Source organism: Lithobates pipiens, unplaced genomic scaffold (assembly GCF_037356315.1).
Source record: "Lithobates pipiens isolate NorthernLeopardFrog02 unplaced genomic scaffold, aLitPip1_a1.2 Scaffold_47, whole genome shotgun sequence".
NCBI lineage: Eukaryota > Metazoa > Chordata > Amphibia > Anura > Ranidae > Lithobates > Lithobates pipiens.
The window spans coordinates 1,459,147-1,480,038 of record NW_027507871.1 but is presented as its reverse complement, the minus strand read 5'-3'; the positions used below and the strand labels follow the sequence as shown (position 1 = coordinate 1,480,038).

The following is a 20,892-nucleotide window of genomic DNA, read 5'->3' as shown; positions in this document are numbered from 1 at the left end:
GCTCTGTCAGATTGGATGGAGAGCGTCTGTGATCAGCAATTTTCAAGTCTGGCCACAGATTCTCAATGGGATTTAGGTCTGGGCTGTGACTGGGCCATTCTAACACATGAATATGCTTTGATGTAAACCATTCCATTGTAGCTCTGGCTGGATGTTTCGGATCGTTGTCCTGCTGGAAGGGGAACCTCCGCCCCGGTCTCAAGTCTTCTGCCGACTCTAACAGGTTTTCTTCTAAGATTGTCCTGTATTTGTCTCCATCCATCTTCCCATCAACTCTGACCAGCTTCCCTGTCCCTGCTGAAGAAAACCATCCCCACCACATGATGCTGCCACCACCATGTCTCACGGTGGGGATGGTGTGTTCGGGGGGATGGGCGGTGTTAGTTTTCCCCACACATAGCGTTTTGCTTTTAGGCCATAAAGTAGAATTTTGGTCTCCTCTGACCAGATCACCTTCTTCCACATGTTTGCTGCCCCCTCCCCCACATGGCTTCTCACAAACTACAAACAGGACTTCTTATGACTTTCTTTCTCCAATGTCTTTCTTCTTGTCACTCTTCCATAAAGGGCAGATTTGTGGAGAGACGACTAATAGTTGTCCTGTGGACAGATTCTCCCCCCTGAGCTGTGGATCTCTGCAGCTCCTCCAGAGTTACCATGGACCTCTTGGCTCTTCTCTGATGAATGCTCTCCTTGCCCGGCCCGGTCAGTTTAGGTGGACGGCCATGTCTTGGTAGGTTTGCAGTTGTGCCATACTCTTTCCATTTTCCGATGATGGATTGAACAGAGCTCCGTGAGATGATCAAAGCTTGGGAGATTTTATTATAACCCAACCCTGCTTTATACTTCTCCACAACTTCATCCCTGACCTGCCTGGTGTGTTCCTTGGCCTTCATGATGCTGTTTGTTCACTAAGGTTCTCCAACACACCTCTGAGGGCTTCACAGAAAAGCTGTTTTTATACTGAGATTAAATGACACACAGGTGGACTCTATTTACTAATTAGGTGACTTCTGAAGGTAATTGGTTCCTCTAGATTTTTTTTTTTGAGGGGTCTTAGAGTAAAGGGGGCGCCATACAAATGCCCCTCCCCTCCCCCACACTTTTCACATATTTATTTGTATTATTTATCATTTTCCTTCCACTTCACAATTATGTGACACTTTGTGTTGGTCCATCACATAAAATACATTTATGTTTGTGGTTGGGAATGTCAAGGGGTATGAATACTTTTTCCAGGCACTGTACATCACGAGCCGGTTTCGGAGGAATTGTATGTTCAGCAATTAAGAACATTTAATTGGTTGGGAGGAAACCAGTTCTACCGGCTGAGTGATTCATCCATGATGCTCAGCTATATGCAAATCACGGCCATCGTACAACACACGCGTCTCTCCCAGCCCCCACCCAGTTTCCCGGCACCATCCTCCTTCCTTGTGTGACACAATGTAGCCACCTCATGAAAAGTCTCTCTATTCTTATAGTAAGAGGGAGAACCTCCGATGGGTCTGTACCATTCAGTGCCCGGGAAGGGGGGGGGTCACGGCTATCATTTGGCACGGTTATGCAGATCAGGAAAGTCGGTATCTACACACCCAGATAGCGAGCAATCATGCTGCAAGTGTGAAAACGACTTGCTAAGCTATTGCCGGACTTGCCGGGCTTCACACCTTTGCTGCAGAATTGCAGAAAGTCCGCATTGCATGACTCCAGATCTACCGTATTTATCGGCGTATAACACGCACTATTTTCCCCTTATAATCATGGGTGCGCGTTATACGCCGATCCCCCCGCCGATCTGCCGATCTGCGCTGTCTGTGGAGCGCCGCCGACATTTACCAAGCTGAGCCGAGTGTACTGTGTACTCGGCTCCGCTCTCAGTCACGCCCAGTCCCGCCTCCTAGCCTTTATGTCCCGCCATTGGCCCGGTGTTGTGTCCATCACAGGAGCCAGGACAAGGGGCGGGACGGGGGCGTTACTGCGAGCAGAGCCGAGTAGCCGAGTACCCTCAGGCTCGGCTCGGTCTATGTCGGCGGCGGGAGGAGCCGAAGATCTCGACGGCGGCGGCGGGAGGGGCCGAAGATCTCGGTGGCGGCGGCAGGAGGAGCCGAAGATCTCGGCGGCGGCAGCGGGAGGGGCCGAAGATCTCGGCGGCGGCGGTGGGAGGAGACGAAGATCTCGGCAGCGGCGGCGGCGGGAGGAGACAAAGATCTCGGCGGCGGGAGGAGCTAAAGATCTCGGCAGCGGCGGCGGCGGGAGGAGCCAAAGATCTCGGCGGCAGCGGTGGGAGGAGCTAAAGATCTCGGCGGCGGCGGGAGGAGCCGAAGATCTCGGCGGCGGCGGTAAATTTAAAACTAACCATGCTGCAATTTTGGGAAAGGCTGCAGAGGGACAGTGGAAGGCTGCAGAGGGACAGTGCAAGGCTGCAGAGGGACAGTGGAAGGCTGCAGAGGGACAGTGCAAGGCTGCAGGGGGACAGTGGAAGGCTGCAGGGGGACAGTGCAAGGCTGCAGAGGGACAGTGGAAGGCTGCAGGGGGACAGTGGAAGGCTGCAGGGGGACAGTGCAAGGCTGCAGAGGGACAGTGGAAGGCTGCAGGGGGACAGTGCAAGGCTGCAGAGGGACAGTGCAAGGCTGCAGGGGGACAGTGCAAGGCTGCAGGGGGACAGTGCAAGGCTGCAGAGGGACAGTGCAAGGCTGCAGGGGGACAGTGCAAGGCTGCAGGGGGACAGTGGAAGGCTGCAGGGGGACAGTGCAAGGCTGCAGAGGGACAGTGGAAGGCTGCAGGGGGACAGTGGAAGGCTGCAGGGGGACAGTGCAAGGCTGCAGAGGGACAGTGCAAGGCTGCAGGGGGACAGTGCAAGGCTGCAGGGGGACAGTGGAAGGCTGCAGGGGGACAGTGCAAGGCTGCAGAGGGACAGTGGAAGGCTGCAGGGGGACAGTGGAAGGCTGCAGGGGGACAGTGCAAGGCTGCAGAGGGACAGTGGAAGGCTGCAGGGGGACAGTGCAAGGCTGCAGAGGGACAGTGCAAGGCTGCAGAGGGACAGTGGAAGGCTGCAGGGGGACAGTGCAAGGCTGCAGAGGGACAGTGCAAGGCTGCAGGGGGACAGTGCAAGGCTGCAGAGGGACAGTGGAAGGCTGCAGAGGGACAGTGGAAGGCTGCAGGGGGACAGTGGAAGGCTGCAGAGGGACAGTGGAAGGCTGCAGAGGGACAGTGCAAGGCTGCAGAGGGACAGTGGAAGGCTGCAGGGGGACAGTGCAAGGCTGCAGAGGGACAGTGGAAGGCTGCAGGGGGACAGTGCAAGGCTGCAGAGGGACAGTGGAAGGCTGCAGAGGGACAGTGGAAGGCTGCAGGGGGACAGTGGAAGGCTGCAGAGGGACAGTGGAAGGCTGCAGAGGGACAGTGCAAGGCTGCAGAGGGACAGTGGAAGGCTGCAGGGGGACAGTGCAAGGCTGCAGAGGGACAGTGGAAGGCTGCAGGGGGACAGTGCAAGGCTGCAGGGGGACAGTGCAAGGCTGCAGAGGGACAGTGCAAGGCTGCAGGGGGACAGTGCAAGGCTGCAGAGGGACAGTGGAAGGCTGCAGAGGGACAGTGGAAGGCTGCAGGGGGACAGTGGAAGGCTGCAGAGGGACAGTGGAAGGCTGCAGAGGGACAGTGCAAGGCTGCAGGGGGACAGTGCAAGGCTGCAGAGGGACAGTGCAAGGCTGCAGGGGGACAGTGCAAGGCTGCAGAGGGACAGTGGAAGGCTGCAGAGGGACAGTGGAAGGCTGCAGGGGGACAGTGGAAGGCTGCAGAGGGACAGTGGAAGGCTGCAGGGGGACAGTGCAAGGCTGCAGGGGGACAGTGCAAGGCTGCAGAGGGACAGTGCAAGGCTGCAGGGGGACAGTGCAAGGCTGCAGAGGGACAGTGTAGGGCTGCAGAGGGACAGTGCAAGGCTGCAGGAGAACAGTGTAGGGCTGCAGGGGGACAGTGGAAGGCTACATTGATGGGCATTTAAAATGTAAGGTTTTTTCCTTAAACTTGCCTCCCAAAAGTTTTTTTCCTTAAATTTCCCTCCTAAACTTGGGGCGTGTGTTATTCACGGGCGCGTGTTATACGCCGATAAATACGGTACTTTTTTCGCAAACATTCTGCTGCAACTTCTGGTTCAGTTATGTTGTGTCACCACAGGGGGGCGCTGTGGCTGAATTCTCCTGCTGGAGACTTGCAGAGCTCTTGCTGTAGAATCATCGCTACAACTTTGCTCTTGCTAGAGACTTGGCACGCAAATTTGCTACAAATGGGAGACGTGGAGAGAGAATGTGATGGAGCGCGCTATCCAGAAAGGTGGGCGCCTAAAACCAAGCAGTTTGATTCCGTTATTTTCTTTAATACAGCTTAGAATTTGTAAAATGACAAATTCAAGTTTAGATCCCCTTAATACTTTAGAAAACATAAAACATTTCATAAAAAGACAATCCGGATTGGTAACCCTCATGCTGGAAATTCTTTGATATAATTAGGTATCTAAAGATGGAGGATTCTGAGAATTCCAAGCGAAGTGCCCCCCGTCATAGATACGGCTATATGGTGAATTCAATGAATATATATATATATATATATAAGGGACACATATATCACAATAGATCTCAGATATAGCCACAGTTTAGGTGTGGAGAAAATCCTGTTGGAGTAAAATGTCTTAAAGAGTTGGAATAACTTTCCATGTGTAGCGAAGTCTCCAAACAATCGCGTACATTGCGGTTAATCGCACGTTGGTAGTAGCCGGCGTCCAATCAAAGCAATGGAAAAGTGTCACCTAGAACGTGTGCTTCCAGTTACATGGCAGGTCTAATGAAGACACCAGTCCATCCAGTGTAGATGTACCTGAGTCCGTGCCGATAGTTATTTCCCAGATCCCTGTATGTTGTGTTCTTTAAGATGCACATCCAAGAGACTTTTAAAAATATCCCTACTCCCCGCTGATATGACCACTTAGGGAAGAGAGTGCCACATCCTTATTGCCCTGACAGTGAGGAACCCCAATGCTGATTACTACTCTTCAGCAAATTTTTTGGATATAATCCCTTATCATCCCCTCCTATCATTTACCTTCTATTGATGTTAGGCTGACTTGCCTGTAGTTTCCAGGGATTTGGCTCTGTCCTTTTTTTTGAATATTGGTATTACATTGGCTTTTCTCCAATCAGCTGCTACCAATCCTGTCAGTATGCTGTCCACAGAGATCAGGAACAATGGTCTGGCTATAACCAGACTGAGTTCTCTGAGCACTCTTGGGTGTAAGCCATCCAGTCCTGGTGAATTTGTATTAAGCTTATCTAGTCTTTCCTTCACTCCAGCCTCAGTTTACCACGAGGGTATGCCCTGTGATGTGTCACTAACAGTACAGTCGTGGCCGGTATACCCCCCCCCTTTCCTGTGTGAAGACTGAGGAGAAGAAGGCATTTAGTACAGTTACCTTCTCTGTGTCTAACGTAAAATTTGTAACAAAACACTGCGCTAATCTTATCCAAAAATAGAATAAAACAAACACAAAAAAGAGCTGCTAACACATCACCGGGGTATCAAGTGTAAAGTAAACGATATTGTAAAAAAGTGTAGCGCTTCTCATAACATCAATCGGTAGAACTCATAAATCTTTCATGTAAATGTAAGATTACACTGTAGAATAGTGCTCAGAATATGAAAATTTTGACATAAATTATATATATAAGTGACACAAAGAGTATCCAAATAAAAAGAAAAAAATAATAATAAAATTAGCCAAATGGAAGGGCAAAGTCCCAAAACACAAAGTCTTTAGTGTGTGATATCTTGGTATGATCCAAAAACGTGAAAAAATTGCACCTCCTTTCTAAGATTCATATATTAGTCATGTACAGTTCCCATCACCAAACCAATTGGAGGCTTACCAAAGATGTTGGATCCTCACAAATTTACATTTGGGGGATCATACAAGCCTTTGCAATTATATGCAAGTCCTCACAGCGGCAGTTCACCAAGGGAGACCCCAAGTATGGATGATCTTGTCACGGGTTACAAGGTGTTTTTAACTCCAACCAGATATATCCAAAAAACGGTTTAGGAACATAAGAGAAAGAAGCAGGGACCAAACATAGCGTAATTCCGTTTTTATAGAAATAGATAAAAAATAAAAGTACAAAACTCACATGTATAAAGTGGTTTGTGCGCTTAACAAGATAAAACAAGGTTGCAGCAGAGTCACAACGCGTTTCGTCGTATAAGACGTCATCTGGGGTCTACGACGAAACGCGGGTCTCCCTTGGTGAACTGCCGCTGTGAGGACTTGCATATAATTGCAAAGGCTTGTATGATCCCCCAAATGTAAATTTGTGAGGATCCAACATCTTTGGTAAGCCTTCAATTGGTTTGGTGATGGGAACTGTACATGACTAATATATGAATCTTAGAAAGGAGGTGCAATTTTTTCACGTTTTTGGATCATACCAAGATATCACACACTAAAGACTTTGTGTTTTGGGACTTTGCCCTTCCATTTGGCTAATTTTATTATTATTTTTTTCTTTTTATTTGGATACTCTTTGTGTCACTTATATATATAATTTATGTCAAAATTTTCATATTCTGAGCACTATTCTACAGTGTAATCTTACATTTACATGAAAGATTTATGAGTTCTACCGATTGATGTTATGAGAAGCGCTACACTTTTTTTACAATACCTTCTCTGTGTCATCCGTAACCATCCTCCTATCCTCGTGTTTTGTGGGCAATGTGCTCTGATTTTGCCTTTTTATTGTTAATGTGTCTAAAAAATTCCTTGGGATTTTTTTCCTCTCCTCCACTATGTGTCTCTCGTAGTCTCTTTTTGCCATCCCTGATTGCGTTCTTATGCCGCGTACACACGACAGGACTTAAGTCCGGCAGACTTTCGACGGAGTTCTGACAGAGTTCTGACGGACTTTCCGAATGAACGGACTTGGCCACACACAATCACACCAAAGTCCGACGGATTGGAACGTGATGACGTACGACTGGACTAGAATAAGGAAGTTCATAGCCAGTAGCCAATAGCTGCCCTAGCATCGGTTTTTGTCCGTCAGACCAGCACACACACACGAACGGATTTCTGGGTCCGGCAGAGTTCTGGCGGAAAAATTTGAAGCATGTTCCATTTCTAAAGTCTGTCAGACTTTTGCGAATCAAAAGTCCGTTGCAGCCCCACACACGATCGAATAGTCTGCCGGAATCATTCCGTCAGACTTTTGATGTTGAAAAGTCCGGTCGTGTGTACGGGGCATTACACTTCTTATTGCATTCCCTGTAGAGTTGGAATGCTGACAATGTCCCCTCTGCTTTGTATTTTTTAAAGACCTTTTTTTCTCTTTTTTTTTTTTAAAAGGGTACATTTTATTAAATTTTCAACAGTATTTTGACCCACGTTATAAATCTAGGACAAAAACCCAAGCTCTCAAGGACCGCTATGAGATATGCCCATTCTATAGAATCGAGCGCTTTGTGCGTCTCGAGTGACACCACTACTCGGGTGTCCGGGGTGGGGCCCTCTGACTGCACAATAGTAAAGAGGTGACGCAGAGTTATGGCCGTCGACCTTTCAGGTATGAAACCTGTCTGATCCGGGTGGATAACAGAGAGCCAATCACCTTATTTAATCATTTGGCCATTAGTTTAGCTAATATTTTTGCATCTACTTTAAGAAGGGATATTGGCCTGTATGATTCACATAGGTCATGGTTCTTGTGCGGCTATAAGTGCCTCTCTCATAGACTTGGGAACCCTACCATATGCGTCTTTGTACATTTCTAGTAATTTAGGTGCCACGCTATTAGTATACGTGTCATACCACTCAACTGGAAGGCCAACCATTCCTGGGGTTTTATTTGGATTTAGGGATCGTATGGCCGATATAACCTCTTCTACTGTAATGGGGAAGTCAAGTTCTTCCGCCCCTTCTCCCGTGAGCTCCAGTAGGGGTATTGGGGGTAAATAGCCTTGTATCTCCTCCTTCCCATAGTCTGCCATTAAGGCATACAGTTGAGAGTAAAATGACACAAAGGCCTCAGCTATCTCCGTATGTGACGTGCAAAGTTTCATGTTCACATCATAGATGCATGGGATAGAGGTCGGCGATGGAGATGCGATTACTATTGTGCATCAATTCAGGTAAGTTGCAGGCTTTTCGTAGAATGGTCTCCTTATCTCTGAAGTACAGAAAGCGGGCCAGCATGGGTCTGGGATATCTGCTCTCGGGGGAACCCCGTGTGCCCGTTCTATGACAAACATGAGAGAAACTGTCAGCTTCAAAGGTTTGTTTGAGCCAGGACAGCAGGAACTCCTATGGATTCTTTCCCTTTGCACCTTCCGGGAATCCTAGGAATCTGAGGTTGTTCCTTCGAAGTCTGTCCTCCATGTCTCCCAGTTTGGCTTCCTGGGACTTGTTTGCCGACATATCTCTCATTTGCACTAACAGAGGGTTGAGGTCATCTTCCACCGCATTTATACGCTGTTCAGTCTGTGTGACCCTCTGTCTCACCTTCTGTACATCATCTGAGGATAGCAAAGTCCAGCCTGATGGTTTCAATCTGTGTGGATAGGGCAGCATGGCAGCTTTTAATTGTGTCTATAATCTGTGCTTGGTGTGAATGGGCTAGGAAGGCTAGTAGTTTACGGTTTTTGTCCCCAAATTTAAAGATTCCTTGTGATTGGTAAAGTAATTTTTTTCTGCGTTTTTTTCCACTAAAACTAAGTCCAGTTGACGTATACTCTCCCTCCATATCCTATGCGTATCAGGGTTAGGGTTTTTAATGTAATCCACTTCAGCCTCTGTAGCTATCTGCTCCGATTCCCGAATATCTTCCAGCCCCTGTCTGATTGGAGCAGTTTGATCATTCCTGAGATGGAGTTCCTGGGTGTGGCCTTGAACGCATCCCAGGTAATCCCCACCGGGGACTCCCCTCTATTTTCTATCCAAAAGTTATTAATGGATGTTGCAGTGGACCTCTCGAAGCACTCACCTTTGGTAACTTGTAACAAGTGAAAAAGGCGCAAATCATGCCGCAGTACCTTAATATTTTAAAAAGGTTCCTTCTATAGTCCAATCTGGTGTAGGAAACAATATGGCATGGGGAACAATGTCTGTGTGACCCATAGACATATAATGATCAGTCAGGGCTGCCGTGAGCAGGACCAGAAGCCAAGTCCAGTAGAAGCTGAGAACAAAAACAGGAAAAGACAGGCGCCTCTGAGTATATATCAATAAACAAATTTATTAAAAACAAAATATCCACTCACATGAAGGATAGCAGAGAAGCATTCAAGAAGAAGAACTACTAGTCCCAGCCAGACTCTTGTATAGTAAGAAGGCTTTGTCTCCAATCCTGGATGAAAGCAGCTGCTTTGTATGCTTGATAAAGGAGTGCCGCCGTGCTTCCATCCACGGCTCGTATACTCGGAAACGCGTCGCATAATCTCTGACGTCATCAACTTTGCGCCGCTGACACGTACCTGGTAAGCGAGCCCAGAATGCAGGGAGCGGCCTCTCGTAGCCTCTGGCTCAAGAACCCCTGAGGGTGGTAACAGGGACTCAAAAGTTCAGAGGGCACAAGTGCCTGGCAAGTGAAGGCAGGTCCGGACAGTCAGCAGCAACACAGACAGCAGGTAAGAACGGCTGGTGACAGTCGGCAGGTGGCAGCAAGCCCTGGCAGGTGGACTAGAATAGCAGACGATCGTCAGCAGGAGACAGCAGGCTCAGGCAGATCAAGACAGGAACGGCTGGAGGTCGTCAGCGGTGATAGCAGGTACTGGAAATCTGAACGGATCGGCAGGTAACAGCAGAGTCGGGTACAGGCCAGGTTGGCAGCAGGCAGACAACAACGGTACAAGGGTAGAGGCAGAGACGTGGTCAGACAGGCAGGTAGTCGGTAGCAGGCAGCAAACGAACATGGTCAAGAACAGGCCGGGTCACAGGAATCAAAGCAACAGGTAACAGAATCTCCGAACACGCTGTAGACTGGACAGCAAGAGGGAAGCGGAGGCAGAGTCCTTAAGAACCTTTTAGGGCGCCAAAGCGGTCGCACGATGAGTCTGCGTGCCCCCGCGAGTGGCCATGCGTCCGTTCGTGACCCTGCGCACCCGCGTGCATCCGTTCGCGTTAACACGCGCTAAAGGGAAACGACAAGTTCTCAACAACAGGCCTCTACGGGCAGATCTCCCATGTGCGATCGGATCGCCAGGACGGTCATGACAGCCGCGGTGCGCAAACTTAATACATTGTTTATTGATATATACTCAGAGGCGCCTGTCTTTTCCTGTTTTTTGTTCTCACCTTTGGTAGCAGTTATCTGGACACAAAGCACATGTCTAACCTAGAGAGAGTATTAAATGTAGAGGAATAACAAGAGTACTCCTTGGCATCAGGGTGTTTCCACCAAATCAAAAGGTTTCACCCAGGCTTCCAATGGGGATCCTCCCACAGTCGCCACCCCGAACCTATCTTTGTCAGGCAATAGTACTGCGTTCAGATCACCTGCCAAAAACAATAGGTCCCTCCGCCATCTGAAGCACCTCCGCCATCACTATCTCCCATACCCCCCACTGTAAATGGAGGTGGTATATACAGGGATACGAAGGTATATGGTTGGTCATTAAGAATCAATACCAAGGTCACAAACCTACCAAAAGGGTCCAATTTCACTGTCTTGGTAGCGTACATTAAGGATTTGGATATAAGAACAGACACCCCCCTAGCATAGCTGGAATACGTGGAGTGGAACGCTCTACCTATAAAAGCCCTATGCAGAACCAGTGTCTTGTGCCCCGTACACACGAGCGGACTTTTCGACATCCAAACTCCGACGGACTGAGTCCGGCGGACTATCCGATCGTGTGTGGGCTGCAACGGACTTTAGCGAAGCTAATGCCCCGTACACACGAGCGGACTTTTCGACATCCAAACTCCGACGGACTGAGTCCGGCGGACTATCCGATCGTATGTGGGCTGCAACGGACTTTAGCGAAGCTAAAGTCTGACGGACTTTAGAAATGAAGCATGCTTTATGCCCCGTACACACGAGAGGGATTAAGTCTGACAGACCTCCAAAGGAGTTCCGCCGGAGTTCCGCCGGAGTTCCGACGGAGTTCTGGCGGACTTTTCGACCGAACGGACTTGACCACACACCATCACACCAAACTCCGACGGAGTCGAACGTGATGACGTACGACTGGATTCGACGTAGGAAGTTCCTAGACAGTAGCCAATAGCTGCCCTAGCGTCGGTTTTAGTCCGTCGGAGTAGCACACACACGAGCGGATTTTTCAAAGGGGACCGGGTCCGGCGGAGTTCCGTCGGGAAAATTTAAAGCATGCTTCATTTCTAAAGTCCGTCAGACTTTAGCTTCGCTAAAGTCCGTTGCAGCCCACATACGATCGGATAGTCCGCCGGACTCAGTCCGTCGGAGTTTGGATGTCGAAAAGTCCGCTCGTGTGTACGGGGCATTAAATTTTCCCGACGGAACTCCGCCGGACCCGGTCCCCTTTGAAAAATCCGCTCGTGTGTGTGCTACTCCGACGGACTAAAACCGACGCTAGGGCAGCTATTGGCTACTGTCTAGGAACTTCCTACGTCGAATCCAGTCGTACGTCATCACGTTCGACTCCGTCGGAGTTTGGTGTGATGGTGTGTGGTCAAGTCCGTTCGGTCGAAAAGTCCGCCAGAACTCCGTCGGAACTCCGGCGGAACTCCTTTGGAGGTCTGTCAGACTTAATCCCTCTCGTGTGTACGGGGCATAAAGTCTGACGGACTTTAGAAATGAAGCATGCTTTAAATTTTCCCGACGGAACTCCGCCGGACCCGGTCCCCTTTGAAAAATCCGCTCGTGTGTGTGCTACTCCGACGGACTAAAACCGACGCTAGGGCAGCTATTGGCTACTGTCTAGGAACTTCCTACGTCGAATCCAGTCGTACGTCATCACGTTCGACTCCGTCGGAGTTTGGTGTGATGGTGTGTGGTCAAGTCCGTTCGGTCGAAAAGTCCGCCAGAACTCCGTCGGAACTCCGGCGGAACTCCGGCGGAACTCCTTTGGAGGTCTGTCAGACTTAATCCCTCTCGTGTGTACGGGGCATAGGAACCCACCAAACGTGATTGTAGGAGAAATATGATGTGCGGCTTACCCTTTAGGATATATTTCAAGACTGGGGCTCTCTTGATCTTGGAATTGAACCCTCTCACATTCCAGGAGAGGAGATTAAGGGTCTGCATAGGGGCATTCCCATAAAATTAGATCTAGAGGATTGTGTATATATGGGTACAGTGTGGGCAGAGAACTCCTCAGGCAGAAGATACACATGTAGATTGCACTTCCCCCCTACGTGGGTAATATAGTATCACACATATTATAGCATTAGCGTAAACATTTGCATGACTTCCATGGTCAGTTGTTCGACCGATATGAAGAGTATATCCAGGAGATCGTTGGTCAGAGCCCGCTTTCACTGGAGACTTATGAGAAAAGAATCGAGAGAAAACCAAACAAAAAACAAACAACAAACATAACCGTTCCCGGATCCAGGACTGAGGATCCTAACACCCATTCCCCCCACCCTGCCTGCAGCCCCAATGTCAGGAAGATCCTGCCAGCAGGAATCAGTCTGGACCTTCCGCCACGCGTTCACGTGTGCGCGCCTGTGCGCGTGCGTGCGCCTGTTGGCGCCAGGCGGGCTATTTAACTCAGTCTGTCACATCCAGTTCTTGCTGTTTGATCTACAGCGTGCGAGTATCCTGATTCTGAGAACCTGCCTTCTGTGACTTGTTTGACCCGGCTTGTCTACCTACCACTCCTGCTATCCACCTGCATCTGATCCCGGCCTGTCTGACTTCCCCTCAACTTATCCTTCGGTACTTCTGCTGCCTGCCTGTTTATCGACCCGACTTGTCCGACTATCCAGCTGCTTGATCCTTGGTACCTTTGCTGACCGCCTGACCTCTGACCCGGCTTGTCTGACTGCTCTGCTGCCAGCATCCTGTTCCTGGTGCCCGTCTGCTGCTCTACCTCCAGTTGTGGTTCCAGCTCCTACCTGAAGTCCTGCTTCTGCCTGAGTTCCTGCATCGGTGTTCCAGGTCCGGCTACCCACCTGCTGCTCTGCTCCAGCTTGCTGCACCTGCCTGCTGATCCTGTTCCTTCCTGGTCCCAGCCATCTCCTGATCCAGCTGGGGGGCCTGCTACAAGTTCTTCCTGGGCTCCAGACCCCTCTGCTGCTGTTGATCCTGCCAGGCACTCGTGCCACTCCAGATTCTTGTGCTACCTGTATACTCTACCAGGGCCCTCGAGTCGGAGCCACAAGAGAGGTCTCTTCCTGCAGGTCGGGCTCTACCACCCAAACTTCTTGCAGGCTTTCACCCCAAACAGCAAAGTCTCCCTAAGGGGGGGTAATTTTCCTGCACCAGTCGGACATGATTCTCAATGATTCCCGCCAGCGGTTTGGCTTCTTTGGGTGACAGGAAGAATTGTGTCTGCCCTTTGTTCACGACTCTCAACTTAGCCGGGTAAAGCATACTGTATGGCAGGCTGCGTTCCCTCAGGCACTGCTTTACACTTTGGAAGGCCGTTCGCTGCTTCTGCGTGGCTGCAGAGAAAAGTGGTGATGCGATTGCTATTATGCATCAATTCAGGTAAGTTGCGGGCTTTTCGTAGAATGGTCTCCTTATCTCTGAAGTACAGAAAGCGGGCCAGCATGGGTCTGGAATATCTGCTCTCGGGGGAACCCTGTGTGCCCATTCTATGGCAAACATGAGAGAAACTGTCAGCTTCAAAGGTTTGTTTGAGCCAGGACAGCAGGAACTCCTGAGGATTCTTTCCCTCTGCACCTTCTGGAAATCCTAGGAATCTGAGGTTGTTCCTTCGAAGTCTGTCCTCCATATCTCCCAGTTTGGCTTCCTGGGACTTGTTTGCCGACATATCTCTCACTTGCACTAACAGAGGGTTGAGGTCATCTTCCACCGCACTTATACGCTGTTCAGTCTGTGTGACCCTCTGTCTCTGTCTCACCTTCTGTACATCATCTGAGGAGAGCAAAGTCCAGCCTGCTGGTTTCAATCTGCGTGGATAGGGCAGCATGGCAGCTTTTAATTGTGTCTATAATCTGCAGCAGTGTAGATTCTCCGGCCTGTGTACTGGAGCCGCTCTCTTCGGAATCTGACTGGGGAGAGGGCAGGGGATTTACCAGAGAATCAGTCAGATCCAGCCAGTCAGTATCCCCCTTGGTCCACTTACAGTCTGGAGGAGCAGAAGTGGCGCACCGCTCCGTTCCCGAGTGGGCGCCATATTGGGAGTCCTCGTGGGCGAACTTGGGTGTAGAATCCATACTTGGGCCGTACTTCACCATTGCTGGGTTCCCGGTGTGTTCCCCTATCGATGCCGGTCAGTATGAGGTACGAGGTTCAAGCCTGGAGACCGTCAGGATAGTTTGGCAGTCGGAGTGTTGGAGAGAAGCACCCTTACAGAATTTGTTCACACCTCCTCGCCTTTTTTTCTCTTTAATGAGACTTTTTACATTATGGTTTAGCCACCCAGGGTTAGCCTTCGCTCTTCTATATTTACCATTGGAATGCACTATGTGATTCCTTTGTTTAATTTGTTCTCTGCAAGTGTACAACGTGCCGATGACAATGTGCAGCAAGTTACCAGACTTACAATTCAGCACATTTGTGCCAACTTCCATGCTATCTGCGTTCTTCTTCAGGGTCACTAGAATCTAAAAGTCACAGGATCAGAATGGCAAGCAGGCAACCGAAGGAAATGTCATCAATGGAAGACCCCATATTACTCTCCTGCTTGGTCTCCTTAACCCCCCCCCCCCCCTTCTGGTGGCCCTTAAATAAACTTTAAAGTGGTTGTAAACCTCGGACATATAGTTACATAGTAGGTGAGGTTGAAAAAGACACAAGTCCATCAAATGGACATGAAATGTGAACAAAGCACATCCCTCTATAGTGTGTACTTGTCTCAGTCTGCTGCCTCCTTCCTCTGTCTGCATGAGACTCCTCCCCCTCCCCATCTGCATGGGACTCCTCCCACTCCCACCTCTGCTATCTGCATGAGACCCCTCCCCTATCTGCATGAGACCCCTCCCCCTCTTTCCTCTGCTATCTGCATGAGACTCCTCCCCCTTCTTCCTCTGCTATCAGCATGAGACCCCTCCCCCTCCCTTATCACGCATGAGACTCCTCCCCCTCCTTCTGCATGAGACTCCTCCCCCTCCTTCTGCATGAGACTCCCCCCTCCTGCTGCTATCTGCATGAGACTCCCCCCCTTCTTCCTCTGCTATCTGCATGAGACTCCTCCCCCTCCCCCACCTTCCTCTGCTATCAGCATGAGACCCCTCCCCCTCCCTTATCTGCACGAGACTCCTCCCCCTCCTTCTGCTATCTGCATGAGACTCCTCCCCCTCCTTCTGCTATCTGCATGAGACTCCCCCCCTCCTTCTGCTATCTGCATGAGACTCCCCCCCTTCTTCCTCTGCTATCTGCATGAGACTCCTCCCCTCCCCCTCTTTCCTCTGCTATCAGCATGAGACCCCTCCCCCTCCCTTATCTGCATGAGACTCCTCCCCCTCCTTCTGCTATCTGCATGAGACTCCTATTCCTCCCCCTTCCCTCCTTTCTTTGCTATCTGCATGAGACTCCTCCCCCTCCTTCTTCTGCTATCTACATTAGACTCCTCCCCTCACACCTCCTTCCTCTGTCATCTGCATGAGTCTCCTCCCCTTCCCACCTCGTCTTCTCCCTGGGTTCCGGGTTTCCGGCCTGTTACTTGGCAGACGGGACAAGACATCATCCTGCGCATGCGCACAGGACACAGGGGGCACAGCCTGGGGGGTGTCAGGAATGCGCAAATTTAAAAAAATTGTGATTGAACAGTTTATTCTTTTCCCTCATGAATAGCGATGTACCGAGGATTTTACATTTGTAAAGTGACAAAAGATATCATCATTTTCAGTGCATTATTAAATAATCAAATATGAAGATAAAAAAATATCTAAAATATAGATAAAGAATTATTAAATAAAGTGACAATAGTACGATATAAATACAAGTGCTTATGCTGATAATAGTGCAAAAAAAAAGTGTCAGTGCTCCAAATCCCAACAATGTGTTCATCCTCCTCTGGGGAATCTCAAGTCACGACTCACCAGGTAAGTTGGACGCCTTTGCCATATATATATATGAGTAAGCACTAGCCATAGTGCGAAACGCGTCAACTGTTAGTATCTTTTGCTGTGATGTCATTTGCTGTGTCCTAAATATTATTTCAATAAAGCATTGTTTTAGCCTTGGAGTGCGGCCGACCAGAGTTCTGTCATTATTCACATAATATAGAGAGCTCTCTCTCTCTTATCCCCCCCGTTATTATAATACGGAAATCTTATCACTAACAAATCTAAAATAAATTCAAACTTACGTTAATTGTCGGCGATTCCTGGATGGTTTTATAATTCATCTCTTGGAAGTAGAAGTTGAGTTTTGCCACCCCGTCTCTGCAAACACCAAATTCCATTGGATTAGGATTGGGTTGTATAAATTGTGATTAGAAGGTCCTAGAATTGGAGGTCTCCCGCCTCTCTGGAGAACCAATCACCACACATCACACTATCGGCTCATTGGTGGGACCAATTATTGAGCAAAAAGAAACAGGAGCAATGCTGGAGGCAACTTATAGCACACAGCAGAATTATTATTGTGGAATGGATTTTCTTTGCTAAAAAGAACATTATTTATTAAAAAGTTGTTATGGGTAGAGTTCTGCTTTAAGTGATTTACAGCTTCCAGAGGCACCCGCCATGTATGATAGATACAGAGTTACATTCGTCCAAGCTGGATCAAGGGAACTATTTATAAAATATCCATACCTGGAATTCCTCTAACATTATCTACTACAAATTAGATAGGGGAGGGGAAGGGAAGAGAGAAGAGAGGGAAGGGGAAGGGAAGGGAAGGGGAAGCGAAGAGATAAAGGAAGGCCCGTAGACGTGGTGTATCTAGATAAAGGAAGGTCTGTAGACGTGGTGTATCTAGATAAAGGAAGGCCCATAGACGTGGTGTATCTAGATAAAGGAAGGCCCGTAGACGTGGTGTATCTAGATAAAGGAAGGCCCGTAGACGTGGTGTATCTAGATAAAGGAAGGTCTGTAGACGTGGTGTATCTAGATAAAGGAAGGCCCATAGACGTGGTGTATCTAGATAAAGGAAGGCCCGTAGACGTGGTATATCTAGATAAATAAAGGCCCATAGACGTGGTGTATCTGGATAAAGGAAGGTCTGTAGACGTGGTGTATCTGGATAAAGGAAGGTCCGTAGACGTGGTGTATCTAGATAAAGGAAGACCCGTAGACGTGGTGTATCTAGATAAAGGAAGGCCCCGTAGACGTGGTGTATCTGGATAAAGGAAGGCCCGTAGACGTGGTGTATCTATATAAAGGAAGGCCCATAGACGTGGTGTATCTGGATAAAGGAAGGCCCGTAGATGTGGTGTATCTAGATAAAGGAAGGCCTCGTAGACGTGGTGTATCTAGATAAAGGAAGGCCTCGTAGACGTGGTGTATCTGGATAAAGGAAGGTCCGTAGACGTGGTGTATCTGGATAAAGGAAGGCCCGTAGACGTGGTGTATCTGGATAAAGGAAGGCCCGTAGACGTGGTGTATCTGGATAAAGGAAGGCCCGTAGACGTGGTGTATCTAGATAAAGGAAGGTCCGTAGACGTGGTGTATCTATATAAAGGAAGGCCCATAGATGTGGTGTATCTAGATGAAGGAAGGTCCGTAGACGTGGTGTATCTAGATAAAGGAAGGTCCGTAGACGTGGTGTATCTGGATAAAGGAAGGCCCGTAGACGTGGTGTATCTAGATAAAGGAAGGTCCGTAGACGTGGTGTATCTAGATAAAGGAAGACCCGTAGACGTGGTGTATCTAGATAAAGGAAGGCCCATAGACGTGGTGTACCTATATAAAGGAAGGCCCGTAGACGTGGTGTATCTGGATAAAGGAAGGCCCGTAGACGTGGTGTATCTGGATAAAGGAAGGCCCGTAGACGTGGTGTATCTGGATAAAGGAAGGCCCATAGACGTGGTGTATCTGGATAAAGGAAGGCCCATAGACGTGGTGTATCTGGATAAAGGAAGGCCCGTAGACGTGGTGTATCTAGATAAAGGAAGACCCGTAGACGTGGTGTATCTAGATAAAGGAAGGCCCGTAGATGTGGTGTATCTAGATAAAGGAAGGCCCCGTAGACGTGGTGTACCTGGATAAAGGAAGGCCCATAGACGTGGTGTATCTGGATAAAGGAAGGCTTGTAGACGTGGTGTATCTGGATAAAGGAAGGCCCGTAGACATGGTGTATCTGGATAAAGGAAGGCCCGTAGACGTGGTGTATCTAGATAAAGGAAGGTCCGTAGACGTGGTGTATCTAGATAAAGGAAGACCCGTAGACGTGGTGTATCTAGATAAAGGAAGGCCCCGTAGACGTGGTGTATCTGGATAAAGGAAGGCCCGTAGACATGGTGTATCTATATAAAGGAAGGCCCGTAGACGTGGTGTATCTAGATAAAGGAAGGTCCGTAGACGTGGTGTATCTGGATAAAGGAAGGCCCGTAGACGTGGTGTATCTAGATAAAGGAAGGCCTCGTAGACGTGGTGTATCTAGATAAAGGAAGGCCTCGTAGAAGTGGTGTATCTGGATAAAGGAAGGTCCGTAGACGTGGTGTATCTGGATAAAGGAAGGCCCGTAGACGTGGTGTATCTGGATAAAGGAAGGCCCGTAGACGTGGTGTATCTGGATAAAGGAAGGTCCGTAGACGTGGTGTATCTATATAAAGGAAGGCCCATAGACGTGGTGTATCTGGATAAAGGAAGGCCCGTAGACGTGGTGTATCTAGATAAAGGAAGGCCTCGTAGACGTGGTGTATCTAGATAAAGGAAGGCCTCGTAGACGTGGTGTATCTGGATAAAGGAAGGTCCGTAGACGTGGTGTATCTGGATAAAGGAAGGCCCGTAGACGTGGTGTATCTGGATAAAGGAAGGCCCATAGACGTGGTGTATCTGGATAAAGGAAGGCCTCGTAGACGTGGTGTATCTAGATAAAGGAAGGCCCGTAGACGTGGTGTATCTAGATAAATGAAGGCCCGTAGACGTGGTGTATCTAGATAAAGGAAGGCCCGTAGACGTGGTGTATCTGGATAAAGGAAGGCCCGTAGACGTGGTGTATCTAGATAAATGAAGGCCCGTAGACGTGGTGTATCTGGATAAAGGAAGGCCATTAGATGTGGTGTATATAGATAAAGGAAGGCCCGTAGACGTGGTGTATCTAGATAAAGGAAGGCCCGTAGACGTGGTGTATCTGGATAAAGGAAGGCCCGTAGACGTGGTGTATCTAGATAAAGGAAGGCCCGTAGACGTGGTGTATCTAGATAAAGGAAGGCCCGTAGACGTGGTGTATCTAGATAAAGGAAGGCCCGTAGACGTGGTGTATCTAGATAAAGGAAGGCCCGTAGACGTGGTGTATCTAGATAAAGGAAGACCCGTAGACGTGGTGTATCTAGATAAAGGAAGGCCCGTAGACGTGGTGTATCTGGATTTTGCAAAAGCATTTGACACAGTTCCCCATAAATGTTTACTGTATAAAATAAGGCCCGTTGGCATGGACCATAGGGAGAGTACATGGATTGAAAATTGGCTACAAGGGCGAGTACAGAGGGTGGTGATAAATGGGGAGTACTCGGAATGGTCGGGGGGGGGGGTAGTGGGGTCTCCCAGGGTTCTGTGCTGGGACCAATCCTATTTAATTTGTACATAAATGACCTGGAGGAGGGGGATGGGGGAAACAGTTCAATCTCTGTATTTGTGGACGATTCTAAGCTAAGCAGGGAAATAACTTCTCTGCAGGATGTGGAAACCTTGCAAGAAGGTACATGGTAAATGAGGTTCAATGTAGAAAAATGTAAAATAATGCATTTGGGTGGCAAAAATGTGAATGCAATCTATAGACTGGGGGGAACCTCTGGGGGGATGTAGGATGGAGAAGGACCTGGGGGTCCTAGTAGATGATGGGCTCAGCAATGCCAAGCTGCTGCTAACAAAGCAAACAGAATATTGGCATTAAAAAGGGATCCAGAGATAAAAGGATAATTCTCCCCTCTACAAGACTCTGGTCCGGCCGCACCTGGAGTATACTGTCCAGTTCTGGGCACCAGCCCTCAGGAAGGATGTACTGGAAATGGAGCGACTACAAAGGACAAAAAAGCTAATAAAGGGTCTGGAGGATATTAGTTATGAGGAAAGGTTGTGAGCTCTGAACTTATTCTCTCTGGAGAAGAGACGCCTGAGAGGGGATATGATTTCATTATATAAATACCGGACTGGTGACCCCACAATATATAAATACCGGACTGGTGACCCCACAATATATAAATACCGGACTGGTGACCCCACAATATATAAATACCAGACTGGTGACCCCACAATATATAAATACCAGACTGGTGACCCCACAATATATAAATACCGGACTGGTGACCCCACAATATATAAATATCGGACTGGTGACCCCACAATAGGAAGAAAACTTTTTCGCAGAAGGGAGTGTAACAAGACTCGTGGCCACTAATTAAAATTAGAAGAAAAGAGGTTTAACCTTAAACTATGTAGAGGGTTCTTTACTGTAAGTGTGGCAAGGATGTGGAATTCCCTTCCACAGGTGGTGGTCTCAGTGGGGGGCATCGATAGTTTTAAGAAACTATTAGATAATCACCTGAACGACCGCAACATACATGATATACAATGTAATACTGACAAATAATCACTCACATAGGTTGGACTTGTGTGTTTTTTCAACCTCACCTACT

General features: G+C 48.7%; 1 protein-coding gene and 1 long non-coding RNA gene across 34 annotated transcripts in view; both read right to left on the bottom strand.

Annotated features, from left to right (window-relative positions):
• Positions 1–20,892, bottom strand: part of LOC143956926 (uncharacterized) — a 91,134-nt gene that overhangs the window by 17,525 nt on the left and 52,717 nt on the right. The gene's annotated exons all lie outside the window — the stretch shown is intronic.
• Positions 1–20,892, bottom strand: part of LOC143956976 (uncharacterized) — a 66,364-nt gene that overhangs the window by 8,890 nt on the left and 36,582 nt on the right. The window contains exon 6 of the mRNA XM_077467151.1: positions 16,459–16,534. Within this exon, the coding sequence (XP_077323277.1) occupies positions 16,459–16,534 (76 nt within the window). The remainder of the gene's footprint in view (positions 1–16,458; positions 16,535–20,892) is intronic.